The sequence below is a fragment of the Chroicocephalus ridibundus genome, chromosome 21 (genome assembly GCF_963924245.1).
Source record: "Chroicocephalus ridibundus chromosome 21, bChrRid1.1, whole genome shotgun sequence".
Lineage (NCBI taxonomy): Eukaryota > Metazoa > Chordata > Aves > Charadriiformes > Laridae > Chroicocephalus > Chroicocephalus ridibundus.
The window spans coordinates 4360515-4388343 of record NC_086304.1 but is presented as its reverse complement, the minus strand read 5'-3'; the positions used below and the strand labels follow the sequence as shown (position 1 = coordinate 4388343).

The following is a 27829-nucleotide window of genomic DNA, read 5'->3' as shown; positions in this document are numbered from 1 at the left end:
TGGGGATGGGCAGGGATGGAGATGGAGATGGGGATGAGGACAGGGATGAAGGCAGAGATGGGATGGGGATGGAGAGCGCTATGGGATTGGGATGAGAATGGGAATAGGGACAGGGATGGAGTTGAGGATGAGGATGGGGTTGAGGACGAGGATGGGGTTGAGGACAGGGATGAAGGTGGAGATGGGATGGGATTAAGGATGAGGATGAAGGTGGGAATCGGAATGGGGAAGTGCTGAGGATGAGGACAGGGATGGGGATGAGATGGGATGGGACAGGGATGGGAGCAGCCTGCCTGGGCAGCCCCATGCTGCGGCCGCGGATGAAGGAGTGGGGCAGGGGACAGGCTGAGGGACACCAGCGGGGGCTGCGGGTGCCACGGGGACGCTCAGGCGGGTGCTGCTGGCCCTGGCGAGTGCTGCCGCCCAATAAATCCTCACGTCGTATATAAACCACCCCGGCACCTGGTTGCCAGATTTTGTCTGGTGCCTTAATGTCAGGACTGTAAATTAGCTGCCGGCACCAAGGCGACCTTGACGAGTTCTCCGCAGGGTTTAGTCCCAGGAGGGAATGGACCTGGGGTGCCGGGGGGGGGAGAGGACAGGTGTGGGTGCCCTGTCCCCAGCCGTGCCTCTGTTTCCCCAGCGCAGGGAGGGCTGCTGCTGCGCTGGCAGAGTTTATTGCGCTCTGAGCCTGAATATGTGGGATGCTGTGGCTGCCGGTGTGGCCGCGACCAACCCTCAGGTCCCCAAAAAAGCCCTGACACCTGCAGATCCCCAAAAGATGTGGGCCAGAGCAGGCTGGTACCCCCCCGGGAGCAGCTTCTCTCCGCAGCCCGGGAAGGGTCATGGCCACGGTCAGCCCCTCAGTGGGGTCTGTGCCCTGACCCGGCTGGGGAGGGGTTAAGGATCTGGCGCAGTGCCTTCGCATAACATCTACCTACTGACCGAAAACTCACCTCCAGTTAGCCATTCCCTCCCCAGCACCGCCAGACGTGTGTGCACACGCGTGTACAGGCGTGCGGACACACGCACATTCATGTGTGCACATACAGGCGCACACGCAGACGTATGCACGCGTACGCGCAGTCACCCCCGCACAGATACGCACAGTCAGGCCCACACATACGTGCACATGGATGCGCACACGCGTGCACACACTGCACCGGGCTTCCTCCCAGTGGACATCCCGCTGTGAGTGGGGGAAAACACTCCTGGGGGGGTTGGGAGCCATGGCAGGGCCGCATCCTGCACACCCCGTCCCCTTTTCCATCCTCTTTCCGTACCCTTCCCCGGGAGGAACCAGCCTTTGAGGGGGGTGGACGGGCCCGCCCACACACATCGTCCCAGGGCCAGCACGTATAGCCATCGCTCGCCCAACCGCCGGGAGCTGAGCTCGCAGCAGCCAAACTGCTACTTAATCGATCGATCGAGACATTTATCTGCCTCCCGCCAACCCCCATCGCTGCTGGATCTTCTCCAGGTCGCTAAAATTAGCAGCCGTTAGAGAAAGCGGCTCTGGCCGGGCTGGGGGGGGGGAGCGCAGAGGGGAGGGGGGTGGATGGGTGCAAGGAGCATCGAGGCGGGGGGGGGTTGATTGGGGATGGAGGGTGCACCCCAATGTTAGGTGTGTAAACAGGGATGTGGGAGGGATGGACAGCATCAGCCGCACCAGGGATGGAGATGGATGGACCAGGGATGGGGTTGGGTGGACCAGGGATGGGGATGGATGGCCCAGGGGTGGAAATAGATGGACCAGGGATGGGGATAGATAGGGTTGGATGGACCAGGGATGGGGATGGATGGCCCAGGGATAGGGATAGATAGGGTTGGATGGGTCAGGGATGGAGTTGTAGGCACCAGGCACAGCATCGGGTGTACCAGGGATGGGGGTGGAGGCACCAGGGATGGGGTTGGAGGCACCAGAAGCAGCATCAGATGCACCAGGGATGGGGCTGGATAGACCAGCAGCAGTGGTGGCATCACGGGGACACCCTGGGAGCTCCTGGCGTGGGTTTAATATAACTTTTCCCTTCATTTATTTGCCCCTTCAAATCAAATCAAGGCTTTTGAAGTGCTTGAAATGGTATATTTTAAATTTATACCCCCAGGTCACCCCCACAGGTGACAGTCTGGGGCCAGAGGGACACAAAGTTTCCCTGGGCTGACATGGAGGGATCAGACTCGCTGCTTTTGGTGACAACTCGACAGGGAAAAGGGAACTAAACCAGGGGAAGATGAGGCAGCAATTTTATATTTTCCCCGGACGTATTTTCCACTATGAAGAAAAAAAAAGAAGGAATAAAATAAAAAAGAAAAGCTGCAGCTTGGTGGCTGTGCCAACCCCCCCACGCCGCTCTGACAGCACGCACAGGCTGAAAAATGGCGCTTTTTTTTGTCGCATTTTTTTGTTATTATTATTTTTAATTCCCCCCTCCCTCAGCTTGGCTCTCCGGCTCTGACTGACTGGGAGTGACAGCTCTGCCCATCGTCTGCAACGAGACTCGCTGCGGGATCGGCAGCTCCCACTGGCTTTATCGATATCGTTGGGATTTTTATACAGATTCTGCGTCCACCTGGGGGGGGGGAACACCCCACGGGGGTCCCAGTGCTCACCCCTGGGACAATAACTTTTCCCCGTGGCCTTTTCCAGCTTGTCCTTGAATTAAGGCCCCCTGTCCCGCACGGGGTTTATTTAAAATATTCCCAGCAGAGGTTATTTATGGGGGGGTGAGACGGGGCCGGGCTGGTGCCGCCGCTTTGAAAAGGCCATTTCTGACTTTTCTCTAATGGGCTGTTAAAAACCTGCAATAAACCAGTCCCAGCGGTGCTGCCCCCCCCCTCCCTGCCCAGGCTGGGGGCTTCTGGGGGCCATACTGGGATCAGACTGGGGGTCTTACTGGCACCAGACTGGGAGGTTTACTGGGATGAGACTGGCACCATACTGGGATCAGACTGGGGGGCTTATTGGGGAGAGACTGTGACAATAAAGGGATCAGACTGGGGGTCTTACTGGGACCAGACTGGGAGGTTTACTGGGATGAGACTGGCACCATACTGGGATCAGACTGGGGGGCTTATTGGGCAGAGACTGTGACAATAAAGGGATCAGACCGGGGGTAAGCTATGGTGCATCTGGGATGAGACTGGGGTGGCATACTGGGATCAGACTGGGGGACATGCTGGGGCTATACTGGGATGATACTGGGAGGGCGCTTACTGGGATGAGACTGCAACTACACTGGGACCAAACTGGGAGGGCGTGAGGCTGGGGCTGCGCACTGGGATCAAACTGTGGTCCGTACCGGGATCCATCTGGGGCTGCACTGGGACCTTACTGGGGGACCACACTGGGAGCATCCCCTGGGCCATGCTGGGGTGGGTGGGGCTTCACTGGGATGAGCCTGGGACCACCCGTGCCCATAGTGGGAGGGTTACTGTCCGACCCCAATTCCAGACAAAAAAAGATTAAAAAAAAAAGTTGTTGAGTTTGTTGAATTCAATTTTTTTTAAACCAAATAAATTAAAAATAAAAAATAACCCCAATCCCAGGAGCCGTGAGGAAGAAGCGCTCGGTAATAAGGAAAAAAAACATGGCAAACGTGAATAATCCTGTGCGGTCCCCGACGTGTGGGAGGCACCGGGGGTAGAATATCGCTTTTTATTTTATTTTCTCTTTATAAATAGCCCCCCTCGCCTTGTGCCCACGGGGCAGGTGCTGGCTGGGGGTGTTCAGCCCCCCCAAAAACCTGCTTTTCTCCCTTAAACAGGGGGAAAAATAGTGTCGCGTCCGTCCCCCCCCCAGCAGCATCCCAGTCCCCAGGTCCCCAGCCTTGGGGAGAGGGTCTCCATTCTTGGGGTCCCATCTATGGGGTCTCCAACCTTGGTGTTCCCATCCTTGGGGTCCCCAACCATGGGGGTCCCATCTTTGGGGGTCCCCCAACCTTGGAGTCTCAACCTTGGGGTACCAGTCCTTGGAGTCTCCATCTTTGGGATCCCGTCCTTGGAGTCCCCAGCCATTGGCTCCCACCCTTGGTGTCTCCATCCTCGGTGTCCCCATCTTTGGGAGCCCCTCCTTGGGGTCCCCAACCATGGGGATCCCATCTTTGGGGCGGTCTCAATTCTTGGTGGCCCCATCCTCGGTATCTCCATTCTTGCTGTCCCAATCTCTGGGGTCCCCTCCTTGGGGTCCCCGTCCCGGGCGGGGAGGTGTCACTGCATGGGGCCATAGGGCCAGTTGAGGGTGGTGCCGGCCAGCAGCATGTCGCGGATGAGGGTCTCGATGGGGGTCTTGCCCACCAGGCGGCTGAAGAAGAGTTGCTGGATGCCGGGGGCAGAGACGCTGCGGAGGGCGGGCAGGCGCAGGAGGAGGCGCCCGAAGCGGCTGGGCTGGCTGGGGTGCTGCCGCCGCACGTGCTCCTCCAGCGCACACTGCGACTTCTCCTGCAGGCCGGCCACCTGCCCCGGGTCCGACAGCCCCACCGCGTCTGCGGGCAGCAGGGAAACTGAGGCACGGCCGGGACCCCACCCCCCGGCCCCGCCCCTTTGGCCCCGCCCATTCGGTCCCTCCTCTATCACCCCGTCCCACTTGGCCCCGCCCACTCAGCCCCACCACCATTAACCTCACCCCACTAAGCCCCACCCACCTCCTTTAGCCCCGCCCACTCAGACCCACTCCTTTCATTCCCCAGCCCCCTCCCCCTTAAGCCCTGTCCCATACACCCCCCCCCCGTCATCCCCACTCCATTCGTTCCCTGTGCGCCATTGAGGCCCACCCCCTTGGGACCCCGCCCCATTAAGTCCCACCCCACTGAGCCCCACCCCATTGAGCCACACCCAACCCTTCCCAGCCCATTCCTTCCCTTCACTCCCATTGATGCCCACCCCACTGGAACCCCACCTCCTTGGGACCCCACCCCATTAAACCCCACCCCATTGAGCCCCCACCCCATTGAGCCCCCACCCCATTGAGTCCCACCCCATTGAGTCCCACCCCATTGAGCCACACCCAACCCTTCCCAGCCCATTCATTCCCGGCACTCCCATTGACCCCCCCCCACCCCTTCAGGCCCCCACCCCACCAGGCCCCACCCACAGCCCCACCCTCTTAAGCCCCTCCCTGTTGGAGCCGCCCCCTCACCGGGGGAGAAGAGGGCCACGGCCTTGAGGCAGGCGAACTCAGCAGCGTCGACATGCAGAGCCTTCAGCTTCTCCACCTGCTCCTGGAAGAGGCGGATGTGGTCCATGAAGGCCACCACGCGGTCGGCAGCCATGGGGGCGGCGTGGAGCCCAGCAGCGGCCAGCAGCGGGGCGGCGTGCAGCGGTAACGCCGACTGCGCTGCGTTCAGCACGAAGAGCTCGCTCCAGCCCAAGCGCAGCAACGCCACTTGATCCGAAAGCTGCAAGTCCGGGAAGAAGGGGATGCCCTTGGCCCATTCAATGGCGCTGAAGAGGAGGCGGGCGGCCAGCTCGCAGATGCTCTCGATGCCCACCACGCCGCTGGGCTGCAGGCACTGGGCGCCATAGCGAGCTGGGGGGTACGGTTCGGCGCGGAGCAACAAGGAGATGAAGCCGCTTAAGTAGCCGTGGCCACCGTAGGGGTCCCCAGGGACCAGTGGGTACTGGCCAGGGCTGCTCGGGGCGTGAGCCATGCGGCCCCGCTGCACGGCTGCGGAGGGGAGCAGGAAGTCAGCACCCAGCCCCCAGCTCCCATCACCATCCTGTGTGTGCGCCCCCCTCCCCCCCCAAATTCCTCCCAGGGATTAAACACACCAGGCTGTGGTCCCCCCCAAGTGACGGTCTGCAGAAGCCCTGCGTGTGCCCCCACCCATGTTAGAGGGGGGGATGTGCCATCTGGGATGGGGCCAATTCCCCTCCCCAGTGCCACACACGCCCGCCCCCAGTGCCAGCCCCCACCCACAATGACCTTAAAATACGGCGTGCCAGATTTGGGGAGGTCACCATGCATTTGGCGTTCACCCCCCTTCTTGCAAGGGGCTGATGCCAATGAGGCACCCCAGGGACATGCTGGGGGGTGGTCCCCCCCAAAGTGCCAGCACCTGGGGGAGGGGAACGGCAGGAGGTCCCCTCCGGCTCCCACCCCTTGAGTTTTTTGCACTTTGGGCTTAAAAAACTCCAAATTGTGGGGGATTTTTTTTTTTCCTCTTGGCGATGCCGAGCAGTGGGTGGGGGTCTGGCCTCCTCCTCCTCCCCAGTGCCCCCTGCTCGCCCCCCCCGGCATCGCCGCCCCCTGCAGCGGGGCAGGCTCTGAGCCAGGCTTAGCCTAATGCGGCATGACAGTCCCAGTGTCAGCCAGCGGTCGGGATGGGGGCCATGGGAACAGGGGTCCCTTGGGGATCAGGGGTCCCCAGGATCGGGGTGTCAGCAGGGGTGGGGGGTCTCCACCTGCTTTTGCCCCAGCCCTTGGGGTGCGGCGTGCAGCCCCAGCTCCCCCCGAATGCTTTCACTGCTCAGCATCACCCTGGTGTGGCATTTGTGGGGGTGCAGCCCACTCCTCGCTGCCCATACAGCCCCTCCGTGCAGCATCGTGACCCCCCCAAAACCCCCTTTGCATCACCCACCCCCCCCTTTGCATCACCACGGACCCCTTTGCATCAGCCCAAACTCCTTTTCATCCCCCCAACCCCCTTTTCAACAGCCCAAACTGCCCTTTCCATGACCCAAACCCCCCAACCCCTTTTTTCCCCCATTTTGGGCAAAACAATCGCTTCAAACCATTGGGTGTGTCCTGCGAGAGAATAAGCTATTTTAGCCCCCAAAAATACATGGGAGCAGCCGAAGGGGGGGCTTCATCCTCCCCCAGCTCCCCTGGCCATGGGCAGCACTGGATCCAGGAGCCAGACAAGCCGATATCCCCGAAAACCTGTTCCCTTGGCCCAGCGGCGGGATCAGGCCTCACATTCCCAGTGCCTCATCCCAGGTGATTTTTGGAAAACCAAGATGTAAACCACTTTTCCCACGTAAATCCTGCCCCATTCCCAGCATCTGCACCCCCAGCATCTTCAGGGAATAAATTTGTCCCAAGGCAGTGCTCAGCTCCCAAATTCCCAGTTTCAGAGCCGGATTCGGTGCCGGTTTCCAGCTGGGAACACCGGGATAAGGAGCATCACAGGGAGCATCCCTGCCCCGGGCACAGCCGGCGATGCCGTGAGCGGATGGGGAAACTGAGGCACAGAGAAGCCGGAGCCAGTAAATTAAATCCCGGGGACGGTTTCACCTCCGTGTGCTTTTCCATGAGCATCTGCAGCTTTTCCCCGTGCCTGGAGGTGCTGCATCCTGCAGCGACTTCACGCACGTCTCAGGGCAGCTGGGAGCCTCCCCCGAAAAATCAGAGCCAAGAGGGAGTGTGGGGTGTCAGGGGGGTGGGAACGGGGGTGTCCCTGCATGGGGAAATCACCCCATGCCGGGGGATCCACCGTGGCCGTGCCCACGGAACCGGATCCCAGCGTTAACCAGCAGCTTGTGGCACTTCGGAATTAAAACAAAGATACAAAAAAAAATCTAACCAAAAAAAACCCCCAAACAAACCCAAAAAACACAAATCTGACCCCAAACCACCTGGTGAAATGTGGGTTCTCCAGGGCAGGGAATTCACTTGGATTTTTTTGTTGTTTTATTTTCCCCAGGGATTTAATCCCTGGCTCCGGCTCCAACTGCATGAAGCAGGTGGGTGTTTGCTACAATGGGGGCTTGCTGCAAGAATTGCCCCCCCGCTCCAGACATCCAACCGGCCTTTTCGGGGAAGAAAAGGGAAAAGTGAGGGTTAGGCTTGAGGTGGTTTTTTGTCCCTGACTCCAATCCCACTCCTTTTTGCACGCCCGAGCGCGATGCCACGGCTGTACTGGGATGGCAGCTGCTCCCTTTCCCACCACAACTTCCCACCTTATCTGAATTTTGGCGATTTTTTTTTTTTTTTTTTTTTTTTAACACTAGAAAAGGCGATTTTGGAATTTTGGGGATTCTTTTTTTCTGCTAGAAAAGGTGACTTTTGAATTTGGGGGATTTTTTTTTTCTTTAATGCTAAAAAAGGCGACTTTCTGGGCGGGAGAACCGCTGCTGCCGAAGAATCAGCCCATCAGCAATGACTCCAGAGGCTGCAGAATAAAACCCCTTTTTGAGCGGCTGAGCCCAGTCTGGGCCCTGCCTGTGATTATTTATAAATACTAAATTCATAAATAAGGACCTTAAATATAAATAAGGACACCCCCCCCGCCCAGGTCCGTGTTCAAGCAGGGAGATACCGCACGGCAGAGATTTGGCACCAAGGAGTAGGTGTAGCGGCAAAACCAGTGCCTCGATGCACCGGTTCGGGCTTTAAAAAAAAAAAAAAAAAAAAAAACAAAAATTCTGCTTTAAAGCTGCTGCTTTTTGGGGGAAAAAAAAATAAAATCAACCCAAATTGTGATGGTGGGGCTGGTTGGAGGCGAAGGGACAGGCACGCCGCATATCACCGGGAGTTTGAAATGTGATTTTAATCCCGGTCACGCTGAGCATTCAGACTAATTAACTTCAGATTTACCAGACACTCCTCCCCAAAAAGCCAAATTCTTAATCTTTTAAAGAATATCTGTATTATTGCCCTCTAATCCCCAGGTTTTTTAACAGCCACAGCCCTGGGCGACATATAACAGAGAAGAAAAGCAAATTGCCCCCGTGTCGGCGTAGCCCCAGACCTATAAACCCAGCCCGAGCTGAGACCGAAAAAGAAATTTGAAGTCGAAATGGGGAGTTTAAATGCTGTTATAATTCAGTGGAAGAAGAAAGGGGTTTTTCTAGGCAGGAAATGCCCCAGAAAAATATTTAATGATATGAAAGTTTATCCCCTGGAAGGCGACGCTGGGGAGGGGCGGGAGCCCCGCGGCGGCTCTTGGGGGGTGATGAGGAATTCGGGGTGCAGAGCGGGGACAGGAGCTGGAGCCCTGGGCGGGGGGGGGGGGGGGGCAGGAATGGGACTGGGGAGTTCGGGGGTGCCAGGGGGTGCTTGACCACCCCCCGGAAAAGTTCCTCCCTGATTTGTGGCTGCTCCCCACGAAAGGACGGGCCCAAGGGACACAGGGAGGATAAAGATCAGAGGAAAAAGGAAAGAGAAGAGGGAGGGGAGTTTTCTCTTTCCCCCATTTTTCTTTCTCTTTCCCCCTTTTTGCTTTCTCTTTCCTTCCCTGACAGCCCTTTCTCACCTGCTTTCACTTTCTTTCTTTTACTTTCTCTTTCTGCAGTCTCTCCTTTCTCTTTCTCTCCCTTTCCCTTTCCTTTTTCTTTCTCCTTTTTTTTGGGGGGGTTTCTCTTTTTTGCTCTCTCCCCTTCTCACCTTCCTCTTTCTCTTTTGTCTTTCCCATTCGGGCTTGCGCTCTCCCTTCCTCCTTTCCCCTCTTTTCCTTCCCCCCTTCTCTTTTTTTTTCCTGCACTTTTTCCTCCCTTCCCCCTTTTTCTTTTATTTCTTGCTCCCTCTTGCTCTTTTCCACTTTTTCTCCTCCCTTTCTGCCTTCGCTCTTGTTCTTCCTTGCTCTCACCAGTCCCTTTTTAGCACCCCCTCTCCTTTTCCATCTTCTCTCCTTTTTTTGTGTCCCTTCTCCCGCACTCACTTTTCTTTTCCAGCCCTTTTCCTGCTTTTCCAACCTCTCTCTCTCTTTTCCAGCCCCTCTCCTTCTTTTCCATACTCTCTCCTTTTGCAGCCCTTCTCCTTCTTCATTCCCTTTCCCTCTTTTCCACTCTCTCCTTCTTTTCCATCCCTTTTACCTTTTCTGCATCTCTGCTCTTTTCGCACCCCCTGTTTTCCATCCTCTCATCTTCTTTCCCACCCTCTGTCCTTCTTTTCCACCCTTTCTCCTTTTGCATCCCTTCTTTTGCATCCCCTCTCCCTCTTTTCCAGCTTCTCTTCTTCTTTTCCATCCCCTCTCCTTTTGCATCCCCTCTGCTTTTCCATCCTTTCTCCCTCTTTCCCAGCTTCTCTTCTTCTTTTCCATCCCCTCTCCTTTTGCATCCCCTCTCCTTTTCCATCCTTTCTCCCTCTTTCCCAGCTTCTCTTCTTCTTTTCCATCCCCTCTCCTTTTGCATCCCCTCTCCTTTTCCATCCTTTCTCCCTCTTTCCCGTCCCCTTTCCCTCTTTTCCACCCTCGGTCCTTTTGCACGCTCTCCCCTTTCCAGTCCCTCTCACTCTCTGTCTTCCCCTCCACTTTCCCTCCATTTGTTTTCTCTCCCCTTCTCTTCCCTGACCCCTTCTCTTCCCTGTCCTCTTCCCATCCCCTCCCTGACCCCTTCTCTTCCCTGTCCTCTTCCCATCCCCTCCCTGACCCCTTCTCTTCCCTGTCCCCTTCCCATCCCTTCCCTGTCCCCTTCCCTTTCCCCTTCCTATCCTTTCCCTCTCCTCTTCCAACCCTTCCTTCTCCCTTTCCCTCTCCTCTTCCCATCCCTTCCTTCTCCCCTTCCCTCTCCCTTCCCCACCCCTTCCCTTGCCCCTTCCCATCCCTCCCGCCCCTTCCCTGTCCCCTTCCCTCTCTTCTTCCCATCCCTTCCCTCTCCCCTTTCCGTCCCATCCCTTCCCTCTCCGCTTCCCCGCCGCCCCTCTCCCCACCTTCCCGCCGCATCCCGACGCGGAGGCACTTGCGGAGCCGGCAGTACTGGCACTGGTTGCGGTGGTGCTGGTCCACGGGGCAGTCGCGGCCGCCCCGGCAGCTGTAGGAGAGGTTGCGGCGCACGGAGCGCTTGAAGAAGCTCTTGCAGCCCTCGCAGGTGAACTGCCCGTAGTGCTTCCCGCTGGCCTTGTCCCCGCACACCAGGCAGTCCCCCGCCGCCTTCCCCGCCGCCTCCGGGCCGCCGGGAGGAGGAGGAGGAGGAGGAGGAGGAAGAGGAGGCTCTGGCCACGGCCCCGCCGCCAGGGCCATGACTGGGGAAGGGGGGGAGGTGGTCCCCCCCGGGGGAAGGGATGGGGATGGAGGGGAAGGGGAGCCGGGCGGGGGAAGGGGGAGCCCGGGGTGGAGAGGGGAGAGCCGGGGATGGAGAAGGCGGTCCGGGATGGTGGGGAGGGGGGGGGCGGTCCGGGATGGAGGGGGGAGACCTGGAATGGAGGGGAGGTACCGGGATGGAGAAGCGGGTCCGGGGATGGAGAGGGGGAGCCGGGATGGAGAGGGGAGACGCGGGGTGGAGGTGGCGGCGGGAAAGGAGACCCGGGATGGAGACGGGGGGTTCCGGGACGGAGAAGGTGAGCCGGGGATGGAGAAGGGGAGCCGGGACGGAGAGGGCAGCCCCGGGATGGAGAAAAGAGCCCCGGCTCAGGAAGCGCCCTCCGGGGCGGCGGAGCTCCGGAGCGGGCCGGGGAAGGCGGCGGCGGGGCCGGGGAAGGACGGGGACAGACTGCGGGCGGCGGAGGCGGAGGAGGAGGAAGAGAAAAGTTAATTCTCCTCCCCGCGGGGGCTGCCCGGCGCGGCGGGAGACTCCGGGGGGGCCGGGCTGGTGGCGGGGCGGGGGGGGGAGGGCGGCTACCGGGGGAGGGGGGGCGGCTCCCCGGGGAGGATGGGGGGGGTCCCGGCGCTGTCCCCGTCCCAGCCCCGGGAACCGGTCCGGCCCCCGGGGATGGGGGGGGGAGGTGTGTGGGGGGGTGTGAACGGAGCCGTGGGCACCCCCTGCGGGGGGGGGGGGGGGGGAGTGGGTGTGGGAGGGGGTGCTGGTGCCCGCCCATGGGTCTCCGTGCAGCGGGGTGTGTGTGTGTGTGTGTGTGTGCGTGTGTGTGTGTGTGTGTGTGGGTGGGTGTGTGTGTGTGCAGGGAGCTGGGCGTGCACCGAGCGGGGGGAGCGTGTGTGCAATGTGTGTGTGTGTGGGGGGGGGGGGGTGCAGGGACCCGAGTGTGCAATGTGTGAGTCCATGTGCGCAGTGTGTGTGTGTGTGTGTGTGTGTCTCTGAGTGCCCACCGTGCCTGTCTGTGTGCAGAACTCCGAGTGTGCAACGGGTGCGTGCACACACGAGGGCCCACGTGTGCGGGGTGTGTGTGTCTGTGTGTGCAAGGGGGGGGGTGGCGTGCAGGGACCCTCCTTTGCAACTTGCGTTTGTGCGCGAGCCCACGCGTGTGGTTTCTCTGTGCGCTACGGCTGGGGGGGCCTGTGCGTGCAGAGCTCCAAGTGTGCACCGTGTGTGCGTGTGCGCGTGGTGCCGTGCGTGCGATGTGTGCGCGCAGGGGTCCATGTGTGTCTGTGTACGCACGTAGGAATCGACGGCGGCGCAGGGTCTGTGCAGGGACCCCGGTGCTGGCTGTGCTCAGCCCCGACCTCACGCGTGTCCGTGTCTGTGTGTCCGTGTCCCTGTGTGTCTGCGTCTGTGTCCCCGTGCCTCTGTCCCCACGTGTGTCTGTGTGTCCGTGTCCCTGTGTCCCCGTGTCCCCATGTCCTTGTGTGTCTGTGTCCCTGTCCCCACGCGTGTCCGTGTCCCTGTGTGTCCATGTCTGTGTGTCCGTGTCCCTGTGTGTCCGTGTCTGTGTCCCCGTGCGTCCATGTCTGTGTGTCCGTGTCCCTGTGTGTCCGTGTCTGTGTCCCCGTGCCTCTGTCCCCACGCGTGTCTGTGTGTCCGTGTCCCTGTGTGTCCGTGTGTCCATGTCCTTGCGTGTCTGTGTCCCTGTCCCCACGCGTGGCCGTGTCCCCGTGTCCCCGTGTGTCCATGTCCTTGCGTGTCTGTGTCCCTGTCCCCACACGTGTCCGTGTCCCTGTGTGTCCATGGCCCTGCCCATGCCTGTGTGTCCATGTCTGTGTGTCCGTGTCCCTGTGTGTCCGTGTCTGTGTCCCCGTGCCTCTGTCCCCACGTGTGTCTGTGTGTCCGTGTCCCCGTGTCCCCATGTCCTTGCGTGTCTGTGTCCCTGTCCCCACGCGTGTCCGTGTCCATGGCCCTGCCCATGCCTGTGTGTCCATCTCTGTGTGTCCATGTCCCTGTGTGTCCGTGTCCATGTCCATGTCCGTGTCCGTGTCCGTGTCCGTGTCCGTGTCCGCGTCCGCGTCCGCGTCCCCCGTCCCCCGCCGTCCCCATCCGCGCCCGCTCCTCATCACGTGGCGCCGCCAAGACCCGCCCATCCGCCACATATATAAGGGAAGGGGGCGGGGCGTGCCGCCGAGGGAGGGCCCGCAGCCAATCAGGGCGGGGAGCTGGGGCGTGGCCTAGGCGGGGCGTGGACAGGGCTCAAGGAGGGGGCGTGGTCTTCGGGAATAGGGGGCGGGGCTTTAGGGACGGGCGGGGCTTTAGGGACCGGCGGGTCTCCGGGGACGGGGCCGGGGGTCATGTCCCCAGGGGCGGGGGACGGGGACAGGGGACAAGGGCAGCGCCCCGGGGGAGACCCCGCGGAGGCGGCGGGGCAGGAGCCGCAAGGCTTTGTGGGAGTTGTAGTTCTGCCGGTGTCACGTGGCGGGGGCGGTGTCCATCTCCCAGCGTGCTCAGCGGCGGAGCGCAGCCGGAGCGGCGGCGGGGTGAGGGCCGGGGCCCGGGGTTTGGGGGTGCCCCCTGCATCACACGGGGGGGTTGGGGGCGCGGGGGGTGGATCAGGCCCTTCTCTCCCTGCTCCCCTCCTCTGCTGTTGCGGGGGCGCTGGACGGGGCTCCCCCCTGCCCTCCGAAAGGCGGAGTTCACCTCGGGGCCTTGCACTGCCCCGTGACACCCCCCCCCCCCCCCCCCCGCGCCTTCCTGCCACCCCCTGGTCCTGCAGGGCCCCCCCAGACTCACCACCCCTTACTCCCCCCCATTTGCTGCCACCCCCCGTCCCCCCCCCCCCCCGACTTTCAGGATCTGATCCTGCAGGACCCCCCCCCCCCCCCTTACAAATTACAGACCCCCTCCTGCCACCGCCATCAGTGGGGTCTGACTCTGCAGAGCCCCCCCCGCCAAATCATCACCCTTAACCGCCAACTCCCCCATAGAACCCCCCCAACTTCCCCCATTTCCAGGGTCTGATCCTGCAGGGCCCCGCAGCGACCCCCTTTCCCCCCCCACCACGCAACTCCATATCCGTCCCATCCCCCCCCCCCCCCCCAGCCTCAGCCCCTGCTGACCCCCTCCTCTCTCCTTTGTAGCCCCCCCCCTCCGGATGCAGGGTCCCCTCCTGACGGCCACCGTCCGGGGGCTGCGGGCCATGGCAGATGGCGGCCCCCTGGCCCGCGCCATCCGCGCCAAGCTGGATGCAGCCCTGCAGCCCACCCACCTCCAGGTGCTGGACGAGAGCCCCCGCCACGGTGGCCCCCCCGGGGCCGAAACCCACTTCGCGGTGGTGGTGGTGAGCGGGCACTTCAGCGGGCTGTCCCCCCTGCAGCGGCATCGCCTGGTCCACGCCGCCCTGCGCACCGAGCTGGCCGGACCCCTGCACGCCCTCGCCATCGTCGCCAGGACCCCCCAGCAATGGGAGAGTGACCCCCACGTCCCCCCCCGGCCCCCTTGTTTGGGGGGGTCCAAGCACGAGCGGCACCGGGACGCAGCTGGGGGGGACGGGGATGCGCCCAGGAATCAGTGACAGCAGCGCTGGATGTCCCCTCTGTCACCCCCCCGGTGACACCGTGGCAGGGATGGAATCCAATTCGGGGGGAGAGACAAAAATACTGGGGTGCCCCCCACCCTGCATCACCCCCAGACACCCCCTGGGTCCCACCCTGACCCCATCCTCCCCCCAGTCTCTTCCTGCTACCCCCTTGGAGGGGGATTTTGGGGGGGGTTGTCCCCCCATTTAGTTTAATTTTTAAATCAATTCACCATCTTGGTCGCGTCCCCCCATCCTGTACCCCAAAAAAATAAACGCTCCCTCATGGAGCAGCTTGGAAAGGGCTCCTTCCACACGGGATGGGGGATTTGGGGTCGTTTTGGTGTTTTTTTGTTTGTTTCTTTAATTGATTTACAAACATCTAAAAACTACAGCACAGCACGACTGCGAACAGACAGAACTACGGGGGTGCTCCCCCACGGACCAGCTACACCGAAGGACGGGGGGGGAGGAGGAGGAGGAGGAGGAGGAGGAGATGAAGCACACACCGCTCGATCGCTTAGAGGGTACAGGAGGGGCTGCTCGCGAGGCTGAGGCAGGGGGGGCTGCCCTAAATATTTGGGGGGACTGCCCACGATTTTGGGGTGCTGCCAGGGGCCTCCGAAGCGCTTTTGCATAGACCAACACTTCCCATCTCTTCCTGGGGACAGACCCGGGGGCGGGGGGGGGCACAGCGCCAGGACAGCCCCCCCCACGCCCAGCCTGCTTGGTTTTGGGGAGGGTCCCAGCCCCGGGAACCCCCCCCCTTACCCCACTTTTTTTTTTTTTTGGGGGGGTGCCAGTGCTGCGTCTGGGCACTGCTTTGTGCTTTGCAAACCGCTGGTGGTTTTGTGCTCTGGGGTGGTTGGGGGGGGGGGGGGGGGGGGGGAAAGGGGGTGCAAGGAGCACCCTGTGCCCCTCCCCCATCCCACGCCACTCCCCCTAAGAAAGAAAATCCTTTAAAAACGAGTTAAAAAAAATTAAATGGCAGTTTTGGGAGTCCCCACGCCACTGCACCCCAAAATGCAGCTGTGCCCCCCCCAACATTCGAGGGGGGGGGGGCAGCCCCTGCACCCCCATCGGCAAGCGGGGCAGCACCCATGGGTGATGCCTCAGGACACCCAGTCCTGGCTGGACCCCCCCAGCGCACCCCAAAGTTACACCGAGGGCAAGGGCTGTCAGCACCCCGGGGTGCTGTGCTCAGCAAGGGGCTCTGCACCCCAAAGAGTTGTGCACCCCAAGGTGCCGGGCACCCCCCGGGGTCGTGTGCTTTAAGTAGGCGGCACCCTAAAATGCCACGCAGCACCCCAACGTGCCGGGCACCCCCAAGGGTTGAGCACCCCCACGTCCCATGGACCCCGACACATGCGCCCCAAAGGGTTGAGCACCCCAAGGCATTGCGCGTGCCCACGCGCTGTGCACCCCCGGGGGTCCTGCACCCCCCCGGGATGCCTCCCCCCAAAATCCTCCTGGGGTGCAGAGGGGCACCCCCTCCCCCCGCCACTTCACCCGCCGGCCTCACCCCATGCAGCGCCGGCCACTGTCCTTACGGATGGGGAAACTGAGGCACGGAGCTGCCACCGCCCCATCCCTGCCACGATGAGAGTGGAGCCTTTGTCCTCCTCCTCCTCCTCTTCCTCCCTCCCTGGCCCCGCAGGGATGCTGGAGGGGGCACAGGGCCCATCCCACACCCCCGCAAGGCCGAGGGACCCCCGACCCCCCACCCTCAGCCCTCTGCAGCCCCCCAGGAGCGAGCAGCTATTCACAGAGGGGATGACACCGAGAAAATAAATGGGAGGGGGGGGCTTCAGGGGTGGGGACAGGGGTTTTTGGGGGGGCCAAGTGCAAATGAAAAAGATCCCAAAATGCTCCAAGAAGACATTTCACAGTGTCTAACGAGACTAATCCCCCGGGGGGAGGTAGGGAGGGGAGCTGGGATTTGGGGGGGGGGGGGGGGCCAGGTGGGGAGGTGGCAGAAGGAGTGTGGGGGGGAGTGTGTCGTCCCCCCCCCCCCATCACTGCAAGACTTGCCCCCGGGTTTCGGGCAGTTTCAAGGCAAGGGAGCTGCCGAGGGCCAGGGCGGCGGAGGCCAGGAGGATGGGCACCGCCTTGGTGATACCCACGAAGGAGGTGAAGATGCTGATGCCCAGCACGGCCGCCAGCTTGCAGAGGGCGTTGAGGAAGCCGAAGGCCGTCGTCCTGCGGGCGCGGGGACGAGGGGGTGGCGTCACAGGGGGTGGCTCCAAGGGGCAGCTTCTGTCTCACACCCTCCCCCCCCACCCCCACCCCTGTGTTTTTCGGGTAGCACCCGAAAACTCACACCCAGCACCCAAAACCTCGTACCCAGTACGCTACAACTGGCACCCAGCACCCCAAGCCTCCCACCTGGCACCCCATGGCTGGCACCCCGCATCTTGCGCCCCACACCGAAAACCTTGTACCCGGCACCCCACAACTGGCACGTAACGCCCCAGATCCGGCACCCAGCACCCACAATCTTGTACCCAGCACTCCACGCATGCCACCCGGCACCCCAAACCTCCCCATCTGGCACTCAAAGTTTTGCAGCCAGCACCCCAGATCTGGCACCCAGCATCCTGCACCCCATGCCTTGCAGCGAGTACCCAAAACCTTGTACCTAGAGCCCGGCACCCCACACTTGGCACCCGGCACCCAAAACCTCACCCCCCAGCACTCCACATCTGTCACCCAGCACCCCAAAGCCTCACACCTGGTACCCAAAACCTCAGATCCAGCGCCCAAAACCTCAGAGCTGGCACCCAGCACCCCAAAAATCTCAGACCCGGCGCTGCCCGCACCTCTTGTCGGAGGGGTAGAGCTCCACGGTGAGTACATCAAGGGCGTTCCAGGAGGCGATGCTGACACCACCGAAGAGGCAGAGCAGCGCGATCATGGCCGACTCGCTGTTCCCGAAGGAGAGGAAGAAGCAGCTGACGCAGGACATGACACTGGAGCCGGCTGCGATGGGACGCATGGAATGGTTTGGGTTGGTTGGAAGGGACCGTAAAGATCACCCGGTTCGCCCCCAGCCCTGGGCAGGGACACCTCCCACCAGCCCAGGTTGCTCCAAGCCCCGGCCAACCTGGCCTTGAACCCCTCCAGGGATGGGGCAGCCACAGCTTCTCTGGGCACCCTGGGCCAGGGGCTCACCCCCCTCACAGCCAAGAATTCCTTCCTCACATCTCATCTCAATCTCCCCTCTTCCAGTGGAAAACCCTTCCCCCTCGTCCCATGGCTCCCCTCCCTGCTCCAGAGTCCCTCCCCAGCTTTCCTGGAACCCCTTGAGGGACTGGAAGGGGCTCCAAGGTCTCCGCGGAGCCTTCTCTTCTCCAGGCTGAACCCCCCCAGCTCTCTCAGCCTGTCCCCACAGCAGAGGGGCTCCAGCCCTCCCAGCATCTCCGTGCCCCTACATCGGGGAGAGGGGATGAGCATCCTCCCCACCCAGAAGGGGAAACTGAGGCAGGAGATCACAGAATCATAGATAGTTTAGGTTGGAAGGGACCTTAAAAGCCCATTTAGTCCAACCCGCTGCCATAAGCGGGGACACCTTCATCTAGATGAAGTTGCTCAGAGCCCCATCCAACCTGGCCTGGGATGTTTCCAGGGATGGGACATCTCCCACCTCTCTAGGCAACCTGGGCCAGCATCTCGCCACCCTCAGCATAACAAAACCCCTCCCTCCATGCCCACCCAGCATGCGGAGGCGGCCGATCTTGTCCATGAGAAGGGCCGAGACGATGTTCCCGGGGAGGACAGCCAAGGTGCCCAAGAAGCTGACGAAGTAGATCATGTAGGCGTTGTTGTCGTCGCTGAAATCCAGCTGACAGCCCTCCTTGTTGTGCAGGAAGGTGCTGTTCACCACCCGGCTGTTGATGAACTTGTACTCAAAGAGATCTGTCGGGTTGGAGAAGGGGTTTGGTGGGGTAACCCTCCCACCTCCGTCACCCCCTTGGGGACCACCCTGCCCCCCCCCTACCCGTGTTGTAGAAGACGGTGGAGATGAAGGTGCAGTTCTTGAAGAAGGTGTTGCTGGAGGTGATGTCCTCAAAGTAACACTCCTCGAAGAGCGAGTCCTCGAACGTCACCGACTTCATCTTCAGGCCAATGAACCTGGTGGGGTTAGGGGGAAGAGCCCAGTTCATCACCTCCACTCATGCAACAAGCGGGACCAGCCTCAGCACACCACCCCCGCCAGGACACACTTGTCATTGAAGTACTCCCCGCCCTGGTGGATCTGGTTCTCCAGGGTGAAGTTGAAGGTGAAGTGCCGGACCTTCTCGCGGGTGAAGAGCTTGGTGCGCGAGGCGTACTCGATGTTCTGCAGGTGCTTTATCATGTCCGGGAACCAGACCGTCAGCCCATAGTAACTGCGGGGACAGAGGGTCTGAGCCCGGGCACCGCGACGCCCGTCCCCTCCCAGTGCTGCCAGCCCCATCCCATCCCAGTGCTGGATCCCATCCCAGTGCTGCCCACCCCCTCCCAGTGCTGACAGTTCCATGCCAGTCCCCTCCAGTGCTGTCCATCCCATCCCAGTGCCACTAGTCCCACTGCCAGCCCCATCCCAGTGCTGCCCATCCTGCCACCAGTCCCATCCCGGTGCTACCCATCCCATCCCAGTCCCATCCCAGTCCCATCCCAGTGCTGCCCAGCCCATCCCAGTCCCATCCCGGTGCTGCCCATCCCATCCCAGTCCCATCCCAGTCCCATCCCAGTGCTACCCGTCCCATCCCAGTCCCATCCCAGTCCCATCCCAGTGCTGCCCAGCCCATTCCATCCCTGTCCAGGTGCTGCCCGGCTCCGGCACCCCTGGGTGTCCCTATGGTCCCACCTGAAGGACATGGTGAACCACACGGCCATCATCATCAGTGTCACACGGCGGTACTCGGGCGCGAAGCACTGCTGGAAGTTGCTCCAGACCTATGGGTGGGGGGACACACGAGAGGTGACACGGGGACACAGCGGGGAGTGGGTCCCCCCTGGGGCAGGACCCGGCCTCACCTGCTGCGAGAGGTTGAGGAATCGGACGAGCCAACGCCGGTACCACGTGCCGGTGTCCGACTGGATCTCGATGAGTTCGTCCTCCCGCTTGATGGTCTTGATGTGGGTGACCTGCGGGGTGGCAGGGCCAGGGGGACAGTCTGGGGACACTGGGAAGCGCCAGGCTCGGCCAAGGCTCCCGGGTGAGACCCGTCCCCACCTCGTGCCTCAGTTTCCCCGCCTGTTAAAGCAGGGCTGACCCTCTCCAGGCGGTGTTTTTCCCAGAGGTGGGAATTTGCAGCCCCCTGCCCTCCCCCAGGCTGCTGGGTGCCCAGAGGCTCAGCCCCAGAGCAGGGGTACCTTACCGAGAAGACTCTCTCGGGGTGGCCCTTGGCCCTCATGTTGGTGTCATGGACCTGCTTCAGCACCATCCAGGCCTCATCGTGTTTGCCGTTCTGCAAGGCAGAGCCTGGGCTCACACCAGCACCAATCCTGCCCCCGTCCCACCACCTGCTCAGGGTCCCTGCCTGGGTCCCCCTGTCTCCATCAACTGCTCAGGGTCCCACCACCCATTTGATGGTCCCTAGTTGGGTCCCTGCATCTCCATCACCCACTCGGGGTCCCTGCCTGGGTCCTGCCACACACCTGGGGGTCCCTGCCTGTGTCCCTCCATCTCCATCACCCACTCAAGGTCCCTGACCAGGCCCTCCCACCTCCCTGTGGTCCCTGCCTGTGTCCCACCACCCACCTGGGGGTCCCTAGTTGGGTCCTTCCTTCTTCATCACCCAGTCAAGGTCCCTGCTGAGGTCCCACCACTCACCTGGGGCTTCCTGCCTGGGTCCCATCACCCACTTGAAGGTCCCTGCTTGGGTCCCTCCATCTCCATTACCCACGTGGGGTCCCTGCCTTGGTTGCTCCATCTCTGCCACCCGCTCAGGGTCCCTGCCCAGCTCCCCGCCGTCCCACCACCCACTTGGGATCCCTGCTTGCACCCCCCAGCCCCCCAACAGGATATGGCCCTGCGTCCCCCCAGCTCCGCTCACCTCCAGGAAGAAGCGGGGGCTCTCAGGCATGGTGGTGAGTGCCCCAATGGCGAAGACCGAGGGGAAGGCGCAGACCAGGACGAAGACCCTCCAGCTGTGGAACTGGTACGCCGAGCCCATCTGGAAGCTCCAGCCTGGGAGATGGGACAGCAGATGGTGGTGGTGGTGTTGAGACCCACCAAACTCGCCGCATGCTCTGGCACTGGGAGGCTCTTACCGTAGTGGGGGATGATGGCCCAAGCCATGGCGGAGGCATAGATGCCCCCGATCATCCAGAACATGCAGAGCCAGCTCAGGTGCTCCCCGCGCTTCTCCTGCGCCAGGAACTCCGAGAAGTAGGAGAAGACGATGGGGATGGAGCCACCGATGCTGGGGGATGAAGGGCAGAACGGCATCACCGCCCGCCCCACCATCCCCACCACAAACCGGGGGGTTCCGACACAAGCAAGGGAGCGGGAGGGAGCTCAGCCCTCCAACATGGGGGGCCTGGACACCCGGGTCCCCTAACAGGGTGCCCTGTCCCCCCCTTACCCCACGCCCGAGAGGAGGCGGCAGAAGAGGAAGGTGCCGTAGCCTTGGACAAAGGAGGAGAAGAAGGCGAAGACGCTGTTGACGGAGAGGGAGATGAGGAGGCACTGCCTTCGGCCCAGGCGGTCAGCCAGCCCGCCCCACAGGAAGGCGCCCACCATCATGCCCAGGTACACGATGAGCCCTGGGGGACGCACAGACACGTGGTGCCATCAGTCCCGGGGGACCCAGCTTCCCACGCCCCGAATCGCCCGCTGGGGGGTGACGGCGATCGGAGGTGGTGACGCCCCCCATCCCCGAGCCGAGCACAGCCAGGATGCCCGGGTCCCCTCGCAGGGAGGGGGGACTGACCCCCACATATGAGCCCAGGGGACACCTGGGTTGCCTCCAAGGCAACAAAGGGGTAGGGGGGCAGATATGTCCCCAGGGCCCCCCCATACCCTCGCATCCAGCCCTTATTCCTGCCCCAAGTTTGCCAGGTCTCAGGGAGGGGGGGTGGAACTGGTAATACCTAGGATGGGGGGGGGCGCTCGGGCTGCAGCTGCCACCGCAGAAGAAGGGGGGAGCGCGCCGCAGTGCAGCCAACGCAGCCACCCACAGCCCCCCCAGACCCACGCGCAGCATCCCCTTATCAGCCCCAGGCAGGAGGTATGGGGGGGGCTCTGCCTTGGCCCCCCGGGTTGCAACGGGGAGATAAGCCGGGGGCTGCAGGGCCAGGGGGGCCATCAGTCACAGCCCAACTGTGCAGCGGCATTCACCCCCCCCAGCTCCCCTCCCCCATTGCTCTGGTGGGGACCAGTGTGGGACCGGGAGGAGGAGGATGGTGGGAGCCCTACGTTCGGGGGGGTTGCATGTCCCTCCCTTGTCCCCACATCTCACTCTGCATCTCCATGCCCCCCCCCCAGCAATATCCTCAAGGCACCCCCCGTATCTTCCTGCGTCCGTCCCATAGCTCGTGCTGTCCCCCCATTGCCCATGTCCCTCCATACCCCCCAGATTGTCCCCACGTGTCCTCCCACATCCCCCATGTCCCCCTGCACCCCCATATCTCCTTGTGTCCCTCCACAGCAATGTGACCCATGTTGCTGTGTCCCCCCAAAACCCCCCCCAAAGCTCCCTGAGTCCCCCTTGTCCCCCATGTCCTTCCCCATCCCCACACTCCCTTTGCCTCCACCTCCCTCTGTGCCTCTCTGATCCCCGCATGTCCCCATGACCCCAGCATCCCCATGTCACCCCATGTCCCCTCATGTCCCCCCACATCCCCATAGCTCCCAGGGCCCCCCATGTCCCTCCACATCCCTCTGTCTGCTCATCTTCTCCCATGTCCCCATCTGCTTCTGTCTCCCCCCATCTCCCCATGTCCCTCCTGTGTCGCCCCATATTCCTTATGTCCCTCCATAACCCCCCAACTGCTCATGTCACCCCATGTCCCCTGCCCACTCACGTTCCCTGTGTCCCTCCATCTCCCCATCTGCTCATGTGCCCCCATATCGCTTGTCCTTCCATGTCCCCATCTGCTTGTCTCTCCCTACATGTCCCCACGTCCCCCCCGTCCCCCTCTATATAGCCATACCCCCTATCTGCTCATGTCCCCCATACCCTCTGTGTCCCTCCGTCTCCCCCTCTACTCATGTGCCCCAAAATCCCATGTTCCTCCATATCTCCATCTGCTCCTGTCCCCCCCCGGTATCTCTCCACATCCCTCATCCCTCCATGTTCCCCCCCCGTACCCCTGTCCCTGTCCCTCCATATCCCCCTGTCTGCTTGTGTCCCCCATCTGCTCATGTTCCCCCATATCCCCTATGTCTTTCCGCGTCCCCATCTGCATGTGTCTCCCCACAACTCCCCATGTCCCCGTGTGTCTCTCCATATCCTCCCACCTGCCTCTGTCGCCCCTGGGACTCCCCACATATCACTGCACATTCCCCATCTCCCAGCATCCCTTCACGTCCCCTCATGTCCCCCTGTCCCTCATATACCTCTACCTGCTCGTCTCCCCCCACATCTCTCCACAGCCCCCATCCCCCAGTGTCCCCCGCCATGTCCCCCTGTCCCCTCCTCACCCAGCATGCCCTTGTTGGAGTCAGAGAGGCACATGTCCTTCTCAGCGCTGGGCAGGACGAAGCCCACCACGAAGACCTCCACACCGTCGGCCATGAGGGCCAGTCCCAGGACGAAGTAGAGGGTCCACTGGAAGCGGCCATGGCCGCACTCCTGCAGGATGAGCTCGTACTGCTGCGCCAGCTCCTCCTTGTCCTTCCGCCGCTGGCCCTCGCTGTCATCAAAGGCGCCGACGGCCACCTCGGCCCCCAGCCGCTCCCCGGTTTTCATCGAGTCGTGCCGGGGGATGCCCTGGTACTCGCCCTCGTAGATCTCGTCCTCCTCGTCATGCCCCTCGGTGGCATCGCTGGAAGCCCCCTCCTCTTCGTTGGCCCCCTCACCCCCCCGGTAGTAGCCGTCCTGAGGCGGGTAGTCTTCATCATCCTCCTCTTCCTCGAAGCGGGAGTAGGAGCGCTTGGTGTACTCATCCTGCATGCGGTCCATGCCCTTGCTCACCTTCTTGGCCGCATGTTTCTTCACCTCCTTGGCGATGTCCTTGGCGCCCCGGATGAACGCCGTCCGGTCTCGGAAGCTCTCATCCATGGTGCCGGGGGGATCCACCAGGACACCAGGATGAGGAGAGAGGTCTCTGAGTTGGAGGCTGCGCCCTCACGCCCGGGGACAGCAGTGGGATGCAGGGAGACGGGCAACGGCGCTACCCATCCGTGTGTCACTGTCTGGGGGGGGACATGGGGGGGACCTGAAGAGCCCAGACATAAGCAGGGGCAGTTTTAGGGTAGGAACGGCCGTGTCCCACCTCACCCCAGGGTTTGCTCTGATCTCCCCCCACCAGCACCCATAACAATTTTTCCCCACCTCAAATGGAAACATGAGGACTTCGGGCACCCCTACCCCATGGGGAGGTGGCGGGGGGGGGGGGGTCACCCCAGGGCAGGCAACCGGGCACAGAGAGCCCAGCTCGGGGCCAGGCACCCGCAGTGGGGACGGGGCTGGATCCCAGGAGGGTCCCACAGCCCCTCCCATCCACCCCCCGGGCCCGCCAGGGCCCCCAGGCCACGGGGACCCCTCTGGCACCGCCAGTGTCCCCCCAGCAGCCCATTGATGGAAAAGGCCCCGCCCTCCCCTCAATGGGGCTGGGAAGGTGCGGCCGGGCCAAGGACCAATGAGCTCCAGGGGGCGTGGCCACCCACCGGCATCAATGGGGCCGCGGTGGCCTGGCCCAGCTGTTCCGCCAATGAGCTTTCAGGGGGCGTGGCCACGCAGCTGCATTCTCCCCCCCCCCCCAGCTCAGGGTACCCTTGGGCCGGGGGGGGGGGGGGTGGGGGTCACAGCGCTGGGGTCAGACCCTGGGGACCCCGCTGGGGTGGCCCAGGTGACCCCAGCGGGGCACAGGGGGACCCCAAAGGTGGGGGGTCCCCGATGACAGCGCAGGCCAGGGGACATCTCTGCCTACCGCCGGCAGGGGGGGACCCCCCACAGCACCCCCGTGCTGGGCTGCAGCCCGAATCCGGCCTTTGCGGGTCTGTCCCCACGAGGGACAGAGGATGTGGGAGCCGGGGGGACATTGGGGACATCACCGCTCCCCGGCCCATCCACCCAGGATTGCATGTCGCCACCAAAAAGCAGGCCAGCAGTGGGCCTAGACCAAACCCCCGCGTTGCCTTGGGACGGAGCAGCACCAGCACTGGAGGGATGGTGAGGGGACCAGCCTCCCCAAGGGCACAGGCGTCCCCAAAACCTCCCATGGCAGCCCCAATTCTGTCTGTCAGTGCCCCAGGTCAGGGGGCTCAGGGAGGTGGGTTTGGGACAGAGGTCCCTCGGAGGGGTCCCGGGCTGGCTGATGGTGGCCCGGGCGCATCCCCGGCCACCTAAGGCTGGCTGCGGTGGCAGAGCCAGGGCTAGCGTGTGCCAGAGCGAGCTCCCCGGGGGAGGCTTCCAGAAGCCCTTTGGCTGCTGGCCGCATTTGGCCAGAGACGCTGTTGTTGGCAGAAGCTGACCCGGCCGGTGGGGGCAGAGCTGGAGAGTGCTGGGGACACCCAAGGGTCTGACCGATGGGGAGGAGAGGGGGCACCTGGCTACACCCTAGAGGCTTCAACCTGCCAGTGGCATCTCCCTGTCCCCACACACCCTGCACCCCCAGCCCAGCGTCCCCCCCGCCACAGGCTGCCAAGGGCAGGCAGTGAACCCCCTGTCGAGCCCTGCAGAGCCCAGCGCAGCTCGTGACAGGGATGGACCTGCAGCACCCAGCCTGGGCAGTGGGCACAGGCGCTGCTTACCCAGCCCGGGGGGGAGGCCAGCGTGACCCCCCCAAAAGGGCTATTTTTATCCCTGGCAGCAGCCAGGCATGGCCGGCAAGGCAGCAGTTGAGCCGCAGGGAAGGGGACGCAGCCGGCACCGTGTCTGCCCCCCCCAAGCCAGGGGACGGGGACAGGGCATGGCGGAGGAGCCAAAAATAGCCCTTCCAAAAGAGCCGGGGCTGCAGGCAGCGCTCCCGCCCTGGGGCAGGGACCTGGGGACAGTGCGGTGCCGGTGCTGCAGCACGCTGTGGCCCCCCCAATTTCTGAGTGAAGCCGGCTGGGTGCTTTTAAGCAGTATAAAATCCCTAACACACCTGCTGCCCTCTCTCCCCTCGGCCAACGGGGAGCAACCCCGGCACCGTGCCCACCCTGGGGAGCCCCCGGTGTCCCCTCCTGGGATCAAACCCCATTGTCACCCGAGTCCCCTGGAAGGAGCCGATTCACGGACAAGGTCATTTTGCTCCAGCCAGGCTGGCAGCTCCCTGCGGTGCCTCCCAATGCGCCGCGCCACAGGACGCCGTTATACAGCCCGTGACATATAACAACCCAGCAAAAAGAGAGAGGGGAGCCCAGAAAGGCCAAATCCCTGCTGGGGCCGAGGATGGGGCTGGGAAGCAAGGTCATAGCTGTGCTCCGTGCCGGAGAGGATGCTCAGCGTGAGCCGGGGGGGCCTGGAGCGGCCCAGCCAATGCTGCGCCTTGGCCACGGAGGGTTTTGAGATCAGGGGGTCGAGTTCAGGAGGAAGAGAGAAATTACATCGGCCGTAGGCGCCCTAGAACCAAGAGCTAGAGGAAGTGGGGGGTCCCCAAAAATGCTCTTCTGGTTGCAAAGCCCCACCGTCGGCCCCGACAGCCCTGTCCTGGCGTGAGACGGAGCTGCCCCCACCAGCCCCAGACAAGGTTATCGGACTCCAAATCCATTTCCTCCTGCCCCGCGTCCAACCGGAGCCCCCGATCGATGCAGTCTTGCCCCACTGCACATGCCTAAACCCCCCGGGGGTCCCACATTAGGGCTCATCTGCATCCGTGTCCCCACCTCGCAGCCCCCAGCCTTTTTGCATTATGGCAAGAACATGGCGACAAGGGAGAAGAGTTTTAAATTGCCTGTGTCCAAGGTCATCTTCTACCACCCCCCCTTGGCACCCCCAGCGATCTGCGGTGCTCCCCCTCCCCAAAACCTGCCGGTACCATCACCATAAATACCCATCCCTGCGCCGAAATCCCAATCCCCATCGTCAGAGATTCCCTGGCCGTATGACTGCGCGGGAGGGATGACAAGAGGCTATTAAACACGCACAGAAAAAGACAGAGCAAGGCTAGAGGCAAGGTTTTCCAGGACAAAATGGCCACAACCAAGTGGAAAGGAGAAGCCAAACCCCTAATCCATCAGACAGCGGCTCCGAGGATGCTAATTAAAAGCAGCGGGGAGAGGAAGGGGGGAAATCTGCCGTATAAAAGGCATTTCTTTCTCTCCTTACCTGTTTCAGCCCTCACTCTGCTCCAGCTCTTCCGTTTGGCACCTGCCTCCTGCGCTGCGAGGATGAGGAAGGATGCTCCGGCAGGGATACGGCAAGGAAATAGCTCCCGGGTACCAGACCCAGCGTTAATGTCGCAGCCTCCGCCACACACGCTGAGCGCTGGGAGAGTCCATCACCACAGCCCAGGGAAGGGAGGTGGCGGGGAGGGCTGTGCTACAGCAAACGAGACGCTGGGGGGGGGGGGACACCGGCAGGAGGATGGGGGGCTCGTCCCTCACCTTCGCTTATTAGGGAAGGTGATGCCTCCCCCCCGGTGCTGCCCACGCTTGCAGGGAGCTCCCGGATGGAAGCTGCTCCGGTGACGGCAGAGGTGATGGTGGCTAATGGGGGGGACAAGCTGTCGTTCCCCGGTTTCCCCGTCCCCAGGGATTCGGGGCGTAAAAAGCGAAGCCGGCGCTCAGCCCCTCTCCGGCAGCCTCTCCTCCCGCCGCCCACCGCAGCCGCAGGCAGCGCGGCGGCTGGAAACGCAGCCTGGCAAATCTGAGTCACGGCCTCCTCGGGGCTGAATTCTCATTTCTGCAACGAGCCGTCCCCACCCGGGCTGTCCAGACCCGGCCCCTCCGCTGCAGCGGGGCACAAACGCCTCTGACATTTTTTACTTTTTTTTTTTGGGGGGGTTCCAGGAGGAACGCAGTTCTTGCAGGGAGGCAAAGTGGGGGGCGGGGGGGGGACGGACACCCAAACCGCCCTCGATTTGCCCCTTGTCACTCACCAATGGTGGGAAATGGGGACCTCGGGTTCTCCAGCCCAGGGGACGCGGGGCACAGAGCACTCCCGGCACATCCCTGAGCCCCTTCCTCTCACGTCCCACATGCAGTGAGTTGAGCCGGTCTCAGCTTCCAGGACATTTAGCCCCAAAGCTCCGTGAATC

At 62.3% G+C, this 27829-nt stretch overlaps 3 protein-coding genes across 5 annotated transcripts; 1 reads left to right on the top strand and 2 right to left on the bottom strand.

Moving 5' to 3' along the window:
* Positions 1-3627: 3627 nt before the first annotated feature.
* On the bottom strand, positions 3628-11398 carry LOC134525829 (nuclear receptor subfamily 2 group F member 1-A-like). The gene is made up of 3 exons (XM_063357087.1): positions 10589-11398; positions 5138-5665; positions 3628-4484 (listed from the first exon to the last, which is right to left on the bottom strand). Exons 1-3 carry the CDS (start codon positions 10896-10898, stop codon positions 4210-4212), a joined length of 1113 nt encoding a protein of 370 aa, XP_063213157.1. The 5' UTR covers positions 10899-11398; the 3' UTR covers positions 3628-4209.
* Positions 10626-14785, top strand: BOLA1 (bolA family member 1). Of its 2 annotated transcripts, none has more exons than XM_063357089.1 (2): positions 10626-10746; positions 14058-14785. In XM_063357089.1, exon 2 carries the CDS (start codon positions 14072-14074, stop codon positions 14489-14491), a length of 420 nt encoding a protein of 139 aa, XP_063213159.1. In that variant the 5' UTR covers positions 10626-10746; positions 14058-14071; the 3' UTR covers positions 14492-14785. The 2 variants fall into 2 exon arrangements, with proteins under 2 accessions (XP_063213159.1, XP_063213158.1); XM_063357088.1 differs by lacking the exon at positions 10626-10746 and adding an exon at positions 13282-13457.
* Positions 14786-14838: 53 nt separating this feature from the next.
* Positions 14839-27513, bottom strand: SV2A (synaptic vesicle glycoprotein 2A). Of its 2 annotated transcripts, none has more exons than XM_063357085.1 (13): positions 26899-27513; positions 23127-23863; positions 21067-21247; positions 20753-20904; positions 20536-20669; positions 19858-19947; positions 19514-19624; positions 19344-19432; positions 18718-18882; positions 18492-18625; positions 18206-18409; positions 17314-17473; positions 14839-16693 (listed from the first exon to the last, which is right to left on the bottom strand). In XM_063357085.1, exons 2-13 carry the CDS (start codon positions 23704-23706, stop codon positions 16510-16512), a joined length of 2184 nt encoding a protein of 727 aa, XP_063213155.1. In that variant the 5' UTR covers positions 23707-23863; positions 26899-27513; the 3' UTR covers positions 14839-16509. The 2 variants fall into 2 exon arrangements, with proteins under 2 accessions (XP_063213155.1, XP_063213156.1); XM_063357086.1 differs by having other exon boundaries at positions 23127-23840.
* Between the last annotated feature and the right edge of the window lie 316 nt (positions 27514-27829).